At 49.2% G+C, this 11,990-nt stretch overlaps 1 protein-coding gene across 1 annotated transcript in view; it reads left to right on the top strand.

Annotated features, from left to right (window-relative positions):
* The window catches only part of NLRC5 (NLR family, CARD domain containing 5), a gene marked incomplete at both ends in the record, with an annotated part of 34,881 nt that overhangs the window by 3,473 nt on the left and 19,418 nt on the right, over positions 1–11,990 (top strand). Inside the window, 9 exons of the mRNA XM_009877653.1 lie at positions 2,196–2,261; positions 4,027–5,773; positions 6,730–6,813; positions 7,114–7,197; positions 7,283–7,366; positions 8,889–8,978; positions 10,413–10,463; positions 11,065–11,130; positions 11,780–11,863. Of these exons, the coding sequence (XP_009875955.1) occupies positions 2,196–2,261; positions 4,027–5,773; positions 6,730–6,813; positions 7,114–7,197; positions 7,283–7,366; positions 8,889–8,978; positions 10,413–10,463; positions 11,065–11,130; positions 11,780–11,863 (2,356 nt within the window). The remainder of the gene's footprint in view (positions 1–2,195; positions 2,262–4,026; positions 5,774–6,729; positions 6,814–7,113; positions 7,198–7,282; positions 7,367–8,888; positions 8,979–10,412; positions 10,464–11,064; positions 11,131–11,779; positions 11,864–11,990) is intronic.

The following is an 11,990-nucleotide window of genomic DNA, read 5'->3' as shown; positions in this document are numbered from 1 at the left end:
CCTGGCACTTGGCAGCGGGATCCACCACTCGAGTGTCGATCAGAAGTGCAATGTGAAATTACCGGAGGTATGTGCCACCACTGAGTGATGTCCCTGGGCCCTTGAGTAACAGCTGCTGGAATAACCACGAGCTGCTGAGTTGCCTTCTCAGTGACCAGCTGCTTCCAGAAAAGAAGGCACCAGCTCAGGTCCTTCCTGTGTGGTGGAAAACAGATGGTTTGAAGGAAAAGCTGCTCTTTGTTGGTATTTTTTCCTGCCACGTGAATGTGGGGACTGGCTAAGGCTCATGCTCATGGCAACAGGAGCTTCTCGCAGAGTTCTTGCTGAGGTTTGCCAGTTCCCCCAGTGCCTTATGGCTTGTGTGTGTGTATCTGCCCTTTGCGTTCCCAGCTCCTGGCCTGACAGAGGCTGCTCCCTGAGCCGTGAGCGCTCCCTGCCTTCCCCAACTCTTCTGGTGTTCCCCGTTTGAAATCGTAACTCCCAACCTACCCTTTGCAGTTCCAGTCGTTCGTGTGGTCACCAAGGCAGCTTCTGAGTCCTGGCACTGCAAACGCAGTTCCTGGGGTGTCCCGTGCAGTTTTCAGATCTTGGAAACAGAAGTGACCTGTGTGTTCTGCGGACAGACTGCTGCCGCCGGCGGCTCTGCTGCCCCAGGGAGTAGGTGGTCGATGTCGCCAGTTGCTGGTGGAATGGAATTTTGAAAATAGTGTTGAAAATGGCACTGGTTAAGAAAGGAAAGACTCCTGCATCTCTCAGCTCAGCCTGTCCTCTCCATCTGCGGGTGCACCATAAACAAACAGGGAATGAATCGCCCTAAGCAGCCCCAGGGATCTGGGGGTTGTGTATTCCTCCACAACAGCTATTCCCTGCGCTGTCCCCCAGGGTACCAGAGCAGTTCCCGTGTTCAGAGCAAGGCAGACGCATCACCCAGCCTACAACAAGACTTACCGGTGAGGTGGTTGTGGTCCGTTTTGGAGACGCAGGGCAGCTTTTCACAGCAGGGGCTCTTGCAGCTGGTGCTCCCTGGCCAGCTGAGCCTGTGGGGGCTGACCTGGCAGCTGGCTTTGCTCACAAGGAAACTGTCTGTGGAGCTGAGATGTGTCCACTCTTCGATATTTCCTGCTCCTGCTTTCCCTCAGGTCCATCAGACAGGCTTATCCTGCTTTGGGCGGACTTAAATCTTGAGGAGAGGTGAAGAACAGGTCAGAGAAATTGGGTTGCAGGCTTTGCCGCGGGGATATGTGGTGCTGCTGTTTGGCTTATTTCTGTCACAGAGCTGTTGGTGTAGTCTTTGGTTGGGCTGTATGTAGCCCTTAAAGCTCTCTCTTCTGTACGCTCCTCCAAACCCCAAATTGCACATAACTATGTTTTTAGTGTGCTTTCTAGCAGCTGTGCTGCACGTGGGGTCATTTCCTAGGATGCTTTTTGTTGGGCTGTTGTGATAATTTTTACAAAGGTTCTGGCACTGCTTAACCCTGTGCTTGTAAGCAAGCGAGAGGATTGAGTAAAAGTATCTGAGCATCATTTGCTAAACCTCACACGGTTCCTGCGAAACATGCCTTTTAAAATTCATGTTGTTTCCTGCAAAGATTTGCAAAGCCGGGCATCCAGCAGCAGCTAGAACCTCCCTGTTTCTGATATTCAAGCTGATGTTGGCCAAGAGTGGTAAGATCTGGACGGTGACAGCTCCATGGAGTGTACAGTCACGTTACAGTATTAGATAAGTGTTTAGTCCTTGCCGCTTACTGTGAGTCCCAGGGAAGAGAAAAGATGAAGTGGATAGAACAGGGAAGCAGCAGATCATGCTGTGGGCAGGCAGAATTGGTGTTATCCACTAGGAAGATTTCTATAAATAAGTGGAAATGTTGGAATAAATTGGCCGGAGAAGTTCAGGGAGCTCCACTACTGAAGGTCTTTAAACGCCTCGGTCACTCCTGAGAGCTGTAACCTATCTGGGGTGGGACAAGAGGATGGATTAGCCTCACAAAGACCAGCCCAGTCTCTCTGTAGCTCGATGTACCTCTGCTTTTACTTCAACATTTAACTGTAATCTCAGCCTGAATCTGCAAATAGTTTTGTCTCTTCGATTTCACCTCTTCAGCTCCCCAAGTGCTTTGCTGGAGAGTCTCGCCCGGCTTTAATAAGCTGCCATTCAAAATGCCTTTTTGACATGTTTCTGACCTTTAAATTTTCAGGGTTTGCTCGACGTCGCCAACGCTGCGGCTCTGCGAGTGATAAAGATGCGAAACAGCGACGCCTGGGTACGTAGACGTTCCAGAAGCAGAGCAGTGGTGGGCTTTCCTCTGAGGAAGGGTCTGTTTAACTTCTTTGCAGAAACACCCAAGAAAAAACTCCTGCATGAGGGGAAACTTTTATTTGGTAGCCATGTAAGCTCTTAAGGCAACAGGTTATAAAATATATAGACAGCAGGACCTGGCAAACAAATAGAAACACTCATTTGCATTCCAGAGAAATATTAAATCCCGAAGAGAAGGGATGCAGATGGCTCAGGTTAAGAACCCCCTTAAAGTGTGATTCAGTTGTAGGTCATCCTTGTATTTGTCTCCTCTTTTTTTTTAACCAAATCAGGAGACATACTGACAATTTAAAGCCCACAAAAAGCTCCGCGGTTTCTCCGGCGCATTAGAAATTTGTAGGATTTCAGCTTACTCTGAAGTAGAGAAGTGACTGAATAGATGAGTGACGATGATGTTGAGCCAGAGTAATTGCAGGAGAGTCTGAGCAGACCCAGGAGCTGTCTAACACCGGCATCCACCTCCTTTCCTTCATCACCAGCCCTTCTTTACCCTTTTCTATTTCTGCTTTTAGCCTTGCAATCCCCACAGTGCAGTGCTGCCCGACGTGTGGTGGGAGAACATGGAGCATGGCAAAGCCAGTGGCTGCAGCTGGGCTGGGTCGAGTTTTTGACTGAAAGTGTGCATGTGGGGCAGTTCTTGAGGAGCTGCTCCCAGGAGACCTGATTGTGTCTGTTGACAAAACTCAGCAAACTTTAGCGAGGATAAACTCAGCAAACTTCAGGAGGAGGAAGGAGGGGATTGTCCCCCTGTGCTTGGCACTGGGGAGGCCACTCCTTGAGTGTTGTGTCAATTTTGGGCCCCTCAATCCAAGAGAGATCTCGAGGGGCTGGAGCGAGTGCAGAGGAGGGTGATGGAGCTGGGGAAGGGCCTGGAGAATAAATCTGGTGAAGAACAGTTGAAGGAGCTGGGGCTGTTGAGTTTGAAGAGGAGGAGGCTGAGGGGAGACCTCATCGCTCTCTGCAACTGCCTGAAGGATGTTGTAGAGAGGTTGGGGCTGGGCTCTTCTCACGGGTAATTGGCGACAGAACAGGAGGGAACGGCTTCAAACTGCAACAGGGCAGGGTTAGACTGGACATGAGGAAAATATTTTTCACAGCAAGAGTGGTCAGAGATTGGCCCAGGCTGCCCAGGCAGGGAGTTGAGTCCCCATCCCTGGGTGCGTTTAAAGGTCGTTGAGATGTGGGGCTGGGGGAGATGGTTCAGGGGAGAGCTGTGTACAGTAGGGTTAGTGGTTGGAGTCGATGATCCCAGGGGTCTTTTCCAACCTGAATGATTCTATGGTAGTTTTTTTTCCGAAGGTGCTGAGTGCCCTTAATCATCGCTGCTGCTCTCTGTTCAACACAGAGATGCTGGTACCTTCAGGGGTCTCAAATTCTCCAAGCAAATGCTCAGTGTATTCTGAGGTGCATGGCCCAAGGCCAGTGTGAGTGAACAGGGAGTTGTATGCATAATACACCAATACCTAATTCTCTTCTTGGAGAGGTAATGAGATTTAGTTTTTATCTGAAGCTGTTTCACCTTTTCCCTGAATTTCCTTCTTCAGCCCCTGGTCCAAAATAGGAAGAATGATGGGATGTTTCCATGGGTTCAAAATTTGTCAGCTCTGCAGAGCAGCTGTTGTTTCTTGTTGGATAAGTGACAGTATTTTGAATCTGTTGCGGCTCAGAACTAACTCTTTCACCCTCAAAGTCTCTGTGTCCTCTCGCAGATTCACCTGAAAAGTACCGGTGTCTCCTCATCGATTTTGTCCGCCAGAGGTACGGACGCCAGAGAGCAGCAGCGCAGGGACAAACGCGGCCGCTGGCTTTCAACCAAGCCTTTGTCAACCTTGTCATTCAGCGAAGCAAAGCCTCCCGCTTAAAAGAGAGGACACATAAGCCCCGAGCGGATTTGGCAGGTGCTCCCAAACCGGAAAAATGCGTGGATACTGCCATGAAAGTGTCAGATCTGTTTCATGGTGAGGTCACATCAGGCAAAACGAAGGTGGTCTTTTTGTTTGGCAAGGCAGGCACAGGCAAGACCACACTAATGCACAGGATTTGTCACAAGTGGGCAGAAGGCATCCTGCCTCAGTTTTTCTTTGTTTTCCTGTTTGAGTTCCGGCAGCTGAGTTTATTAAAGAGAAAACTGACTCTGAAGGAGCTTTTGTTTGACCTGTTCCTTCAGCCAGAGGACAGCCCTGAAGCAGTGTTTCAGTACCTCCTGGAAAATGCCTGCCGTACTCTGATTGTCTTTGATGGGCTGGATGAGTTTGCAGCTCACATGGACCTGTCTTCCTCTTCTAAGGGAAACCCAGCTCTTACTTCCCGTGTGCCCATATCTGAGCTCTTTGCAGACCTCTGCCATGGGAAGCTCCTGCGGGGCTGCACAGTGTTGGTTACCAGCCGACCGAAGAAGTTGCCTGACTTCTTGCTGAATGCAGTAGATCTGCTCGCAGAAATTTGGGGATTCGACCATGACAAGGTTGAGGAATACATCAGCCGCTATTTTCACCAGCGCTCGTTCAAAGAGCAAGCCATTGCTCACCTGAAGAACAACACCAAGCTCCTCAGCATGTGCCTCGTCCCTGCTCTGTGTTACGTGGTGTGCATCTGTCTGGAGTATTTGCTCCTCAAACATCAGACGAGCGTGGAGCTGCCTCAGACCATGACGCAGCTTTATATCAAAATGCTTCTCATCTTCATCAGCGAAGAGCAGGGCGAGCGCGAGGGTGGCGAGGAGACTCGGCTGCGGTGTAACAGGAAGGCTGTTTTGGATCTTTGTGATCTTGCCCTGAGAGGCCTGGAAGGTAAGCAGCTTGTATTTTCTGACAGCGATATTCCAGAGCACGTGAAGGAATTTGCCTGCTTTCATGGCTTGCTGACTGTCTTTGGGGTGAAGACGAGTGGCGCTTGCCCAGAGACTGGCTACGCCTTTGCGCACTTGAGCACGCAGGAGTTTTTTGCGGCGCTGGGTCTCATGGTAAGTGAGAGAGTGGACAAGAGCCACCTGAAGAAAAAGTTCTCTCTGAAGTCCAAGTGGCCTTTAAAGAATGAAACAAAGACTGAGTTCACGGAGAGTTTTCACATCATCCTCTCGGGCTTGTCGTCGAAAGAATGTCGGCCGTTTCTCATGCTGCTGGCTGAACGAGAGGAAGCGTGGGTGTGGGATAAGCAGGACGCCATCCTGCAGTCTCTCAAGAAACTGGCGGCCACTCATCTGACAGGGCCTAAGGTCATCGAGCTCTGCCATTGCACGTTTGAAACGCAAGACCTCAAACTAGCCCAGCACATCGGGAGCCTGCTAAATTTCAAATACGAGTTTAAAAACTTTAGACTGACGCCTCTGGACGTGTCGGCGTTGGTTTTCGTCGTAGACTCGGGCAGAGATTTGACTCATTTGGATTTTTCTGGATGTCTCATGGATGTGGGCTGTTTGGAACTGCTGGCTGGCTGTAAAAATGTAGAGCACTTGAGGTAAACGCTGAGCGCTGCAAACTGGCGCCTGGAGAGGAGGGCTGAAGGGTTGGAAGGGCAAGCCTGGTGTTTGTTTTAGAAGGAAGAGAAAGACGATGTGAGAAACTCTGAACCGAACAGCGTAACTTTACTGAAGAAATTTGTGAAGTAATGTGTTGCCTGATCTAGTCGAGAGGTGGTGTCCCTGGCGGCAGGGAGGCTGGATTAAATGATCTCTGAGGTCCCTTCCAGCCTGGGCCATGCTATGATTCTATGATTGAAGGATATTAAGGTGGTAAATCCAGTCTGGCTCTATTTTTGATACATTTGCTTTGATGAAAACAGTCAACAGGGTCATTAGTGTAGTAGATGTGAGGGAAGGTGATGGGCTTTTCTTGACAATACAAAGGCAAGCAAATAAGAAGGTTATGATCTCAGTGCAGTCACCATAAACTGGATGAATAGGAGGTGACAAATGCACTCTGAGGTGATCTCGGTCAGTCCTTTCCCGTAAAGCTGGAAGGACCTTTCACGGAGGATCTCTTTGGGATCCTGTTGTGGAACAGATCTTGTTCCATATTTCTGTGAGTGACTCAGAGGAATATGTGTGGAGTTTGCTGGTGTGGGCAGCTCTGGCTGCTCTGCCACCCAGCTTTAGAAGATCTGGCCCAAAATCAACCTTCTCATAACTCAGCAGCTCGTGAGCCAGGAGCTGGGAGACGCTCTCTCCCTGAGGTTTGTTTGGCCCTGTGGGACCTCCCTGGTCTCCGGGGTGCCCCTCTGGAGGGACACATGATAGGGCTGCCTCTTTGTCAGTGGCAGCACTGACATCTTTTGAGGTATTGGCAGCTGATGTGCAGGTTTAGCGTTGCTCTTTTTAAAAACAGATGTTTGAAAAGGTGCTGCAAAAAAAGAGTGTGGTACAATAGCTGTTAATGAAGATATTCAACACTTTTTTTTTTTTGGTCACATTTTAGTTTTCGTAGTAGGAGATGTGACGATGACTTTGCTGCTGCTCTTTCAAAGACCTTACGAGGAATGAGGAGCCTGAGGAAACTAGAGTAAGTCTTTGCTTGCAAACTCAGAGCTTCTCTTTTTCTATCTGTCTTCCATTTCTATCTTGTCGTTTCTGTACGTTGTCTCACTCAAAGCTGTGCAGAGTGTGACACGGTGCCGTGCAGAGCAGCATGGATGTGTGTGACTCTTGTTCTGTGCTGGTGTCAGGAAGAATATTACTTGAAAAGGAATATAAAGTTGGTTGCAGGTGGCAGAGTCAGATGACCTCCCCGCTGCATCAGTATGCTGGGAGTGTGGTGTGGTCCTCCCTCTGCTTGGTTTGAGTGATTCTTTTCTTTTTCCAGGTTGACAGGGGGGAGAATCACAGCGAAGGGGATGACTAACTTAGTCCAGGCTTCATCACAGTGCCCCCAGCTTGAGGAGATAAAGTGAGTGCCTTGTGGCAATGACCCTCGAATCAACCGCTCCTTCCTGGGAGGCCTGGGGTGCTAACGAGGACGAATCTGTGTGCAGCTTGCAGGACAATCGGATCCAGGATCCGGAGGTGAAGAGGGTGATGGACCTGTTTTCCAGAATGGAAAAACTGAAGAAAATAGAGTGAGTAGAAATGGCTTAAACCTGTTGAAAGCAGCAGCCACTGTGAAGCCAAGCCTAGCATCAGAGTTTAAATCCGGAGTTGCTGGATGTCTCTGTAAGGGGTGACACTCTCAGAGATGCCCGGGGGGTAGTATGGGGCACTAAGCTGAGGCACAGACGTTTCAGTGCAGGCAGGGCTGTGCTGGAGGCCTGGCTCTATTCGAGATGATAGACTCAGCCTCACGGTTCTTACTCAGGGATTTTAAAACAGTCTCAGAGGAGTCCTGGCACGACTGACACTTCTGCAGGACTTAGAGTGCACGTGCCTAACTTGGTGCCTGCCTCGCTTTTTCCTCTTCTTCTTCTTGGGCAGGCTCAGATGGAGATGCCTCACCTCTGGGTAAGAAAGGATGGCTCCATCCCTGTCTTCCCAGCCTTTTTGTTAGCCCTCTTCTCCTGTGCTCCTCCCTCTGAGTGAGAGGGACTGACTTAGGAAAACCCCCAAGATGGATCTGCCTCTTTTTAGGTGGAGAGAACCATTCTCATTTGTGAAGGGGTTTAAAGCTTCTGAAAAGCCAGCAGGGGCAGTTTAAGCAGCAGCAGGCAAAGCAGAGCAGGGCAGAGCTGCAGCAAAGCATCGGAGTCTTGCATCACAGGAGAGGGATAGCTATAAAGCTTCTCCTGCGGGAAGGCAGAGCCCCAGCACTGCCTGCCTAGCCTGGTGAAAAGGGAGTGACTTGGCCTTTGAAGAACTTCCACACACCCCCATGTGCGAGCAGGTGAACCCCAAATCCCTGCAGTTATTGCTGGAGCCCATCCAGGAATTAATTACTTGCTTCGCAGCGTTACTGCCTTTGGAAGCTTTGCCCGCCTGTTCCCAGTGAAGCAGCTTATCATGAGGGAAAGGTGGGAAGCCAGAGCAATTTGCAAGCCTCGTTCCTTCACGTGTTTCTGTTGCACACGTACAGTGGTGGTGTCGTGGATGATTCCTCTGAGGCTCGCAAGGGATGGTGCTCTGTGGCCCCGAGAAGCAGAGGGTTTGTAGAAGCAAGACCTTACACTTCCTGTCTAATGAGGTTCAACAAGTAATGAAAGAGAACAAATGTGCAATTAAAGAATAAGTCCTCCGAGGCTGCTAGCGTGGTGTCTTTGGAGGTGTTTTAAACAGGAGGGTTTAGACCACACTGCTTTCATATGCCACACTTAAATTGGATTTATTATAGCGAGAGTTTAACTGCACTGTTGCATAATCAAACAGGTATAAAGTACATTCCCTCCTAATCCCCAAACGGTTAATGATTTTTCTGTTGCACCTAGATGAACTATTTCAGATTTTAAATTTGGGGGAGCTATAGCTTGCAGAGAAGAACCACGATCTGACGGTGCTTTTCCTGGGTCCTAAATGCAAAATTCTGAACTTTCGGAGGAATCCTCTAAAACAAATCAAGGTGTTTGGGCGCAGAGCAGAGGGTGTTTGCAGAAGAGAAGAGTGTGGTGTTGGCTCCGGTGGCTGAGCTGGTGGTCGTCTTCTTCTTCTTCACAGCCTGAGCAACAACCGTCTTTCCTTGAACGCTGTTCTTGTTTTGGCCCAGGAAGTCGTGACGTGCCAGAACGCTGCTGAGCTGCATGTCAGGTACCTTAAAAAAGCAAATACGTTGGCTCTTTAGATGCTGACTTCTTAAATGGACGCTGCTTTACAGCTTAACTGTGGGCTAATCAAAGTCAAGAAAAATGAATTTTAATCCTTGTTGTTTTCTGTTTGAAACAAAATTTGAATTCATCACATTATGGACATTCCCTTTTTGTTGTTTGTTTTTTTTTTATGGGTCATTTTGTCCTTGGTCTGTAAATTGATTTTCAGTGTGAAATATTTCTTCTTATATAACAGAATTTAAACTCACTTTTAGACTCTGCTGTATATCAACCAGGAAGTTGTTTACTAGCTGGCATATATTTGCTGTGAATCAGCTAAGTTTACTGAAAAGGCATGGATTTAACTTTCTCTAGCTCTGTGTTCCTTTAAACTAGTGATTTTGGTGTTTTCATAGGTCCAGGATGGCAGAGAAATGGTAGAATTTTTAAATCCTAGCTCTTATGCTTGTTTTATGTTGTAAGCTTAACAGGCCAAGTTAATCCTTGGCGTAACTCGAGGGAAGTCAAATTGCATACAGATTTTTCTTATTTTTCTTGCCAGAATGGAGTTTCTACTGAAGCTCTTTCCAGCAAACTGCCAGTCTTGCAAAAAAACCTGAAAACCAAACCTCCAAACTCCCAGCCTAATGTTCTTGAGAACATTAGAAGGTGTCCCTGTGTTGTCTGTACTGCAGCCCTGGTCCCACACGTGGCTGCTCCACTGCTTGCCGGTGGCAATGGGCTGCGCTGGCAGGTGTCACAGAATCATGGAATTGTTAAGGTTGGAAAAGATCTCTGAGGTCATCAAGTCCAACCGCCAACCCAGCACCACCACGACCACTAAACCCAAAGTCCCAAAGTGCCACATCTACACGGTTCTGAACACCCCCAGGGATGGGGCCCCCCCCCCTGCCCTGCGCAGCCGGTGCCAGAGCTTCACCGCTCTTTCAGTACAGAATTTTTTCCTAATGTCCAACCTCCCCTGGTGCAACCTGAGCCTATTTCCTCTCATAATATCACTTTTACTTGGGAGAAGAGAGCAACACCCACCTCACCACCCTCTCCTGCCAGGGAGCTGCAGAGAGCGATGGGGTCTCCCCTCAGCCTCCTCTGCTCCAGCTGAACAGCCCCAGCTCCCTCAGCTGCTCCCCAGCACACTTGATCTCCAGACCCTTCCCCAGCTCCGTTGCCCTTCTCTGGACTCGCTCCAGCCCCTCGATGGCTTTTTGGTCCTGCAGCACCCAAAACTGAACACAGGGCTCAAGGTGTGACCTCACCAGCGCCAAGTACAGGGGCACGATGACGTCCCTGGTCCTGCTGGCCACGCTGTGTCAAGGCTCTCTTCAGCATCCAGGCTGCAACTTTGGTCCTTCCTGAGCACGGCTGCTAAGGATGTTCCACTGTGCACTAACGTTACCCCGGATCTCTTTTTCAGGAAGGGCGCTGTGATTATATATTTTTCTGGCCTGTCTGGAAAAGTCGAGAGGTGAGTAACTGCACTTAGGATTATGTTATATTCAGAATTACGCTGATTCCAACCATCAGCTTGGTATCGCTGTAAAACAGCGACAGAACTTGTTGCCTCTGCCCTTGCATCTGGCAGAGCTCGATCCACCTGATCAAGGAGAAAAGTCAGAAAAATACCTGGCCTGTGCACAGACCTTCCAGCCAGTTCCGCCTTAGTGCCTGGATAAGCTCGAAGTGCTGTGTTTCTATTGCAAAACTGCTGAAAAACAGTTGAATGTGAGGATAAATGAAGGAAAAGCCTTTTCTCCTTCTCTGGCGCTTGGGTACGTTTGTCCTTTCCTGTGGTGGCACGATCCCACGCCAAGGCACAGAACCCTGCATCCTAGTAGCTCCTTGGAATTGGGGCTCAGTTATCAAGCTGGTTCAAATATACAAAAAAATTCCATGTGGATGCCCTCTCTGCTCCCATCTCCTGATGGGAGTCTTCTGGCTCTTGGAAATCACTTAACCTTGCTTGCAGTGCTTGGAGAGAACACGGACCTTGTGGTTTCTTCTAGAAAATACTAACCAGCTCCCAGGTCTTCGTATTTTGTGAAGGCCAAGTGTTTTGCTTTTTGCAGATCTTTGGATTCGAGGTGGGAAGAGAGTAAGGAACATGTGGCTCCAACTAGATCTGTAAAGTTATGGTAAGTGAAGGCATTGAAATTCCTGTTTGCAGATGACAGAAGGACACGAATAGCAGCTGTGTTGGTCCTTAAGGAAAGTGGAAATTTCCACATACAAACAAATTTGAAATAAACCCAAATCAGTCAATAAAAACTACAGTAGATATCCCTATCTGGGCCAGCCAGTGGCTTTATTTCTCAAGTACTGGGCTCTGACAGCCCCAGAGAGGCAGAGTTGCCCTGATAATGCCCACCTTGCCCTATGTTCTTACAGCTGCCAAAGGCACAAGCCCTGTAGGCTGGTTTCTTGCCTGGCCTCCCGAAGAGATAAATGCCTTTCTCAAACAACTCGGGCATTTTATCTGAGTACGTTAAAGCTGGGACATGTCCCTCCCTTACCTCCACTTTCCCTCATTACTCTTGCACAACAGCAAGGATTACATCCACCCCCTTCTCGGAGGTGGCAGTGCTGGGCAGCTCTGACACCAGGCGCTCTGCGGTTCTGTCCTTCTCCGCACCAGAGTGAGACGCCCAGTATTTCGTGGCAGAGCAGAGAATAAAAACCTCCCTCTCTTAGTGCTGCTTCTGTGTGCCCTCATTTGGAGAGCGATACCAGAAATTCCTGGCGCCCACTGCCCCCTCAGTGCTCATTAACCCTTCCCGTTCGCAGCTTGCAGAACTGCAGCCTGTCTTCCCGACACGCAGAGGAGATCGTCGCTGTTCTCCAGAGCTCTCCCTGTCTCTCTGAAGTGGAGTAAGTGCCTCCTTCCCTTCTCGCCGTGTGGCTGCAGGCAGATGCTGGGGAGCAAGGTGGTGAGACATGGGGCCTGACCCCGAAGAAAGGTTCTAGAGTTAATCCCAGTTAGGAATTTTCGGTGAGG

The sequence above is a fragment of the Apaloderma vittatum genome, unplaced genomic scaffold (assembly GCF_000703405.1).
Source record: "Apaloderma vittatum isolate BGI_N311 unplaced genomic scaffold, ASM70340v1 scaffold12871, whole genome shotgun sequence".
Classification (NCBI taxonomy): domain Eukaryota; kingdom Metazoa; phylum Chordata; class Aves; order Trogoniformes; family Trogonidae; genus Apaloderma; species Apaloderma vittatum.
This window is presented reverse-complemented; position numbering and strand designations above follow the sequence as displayed.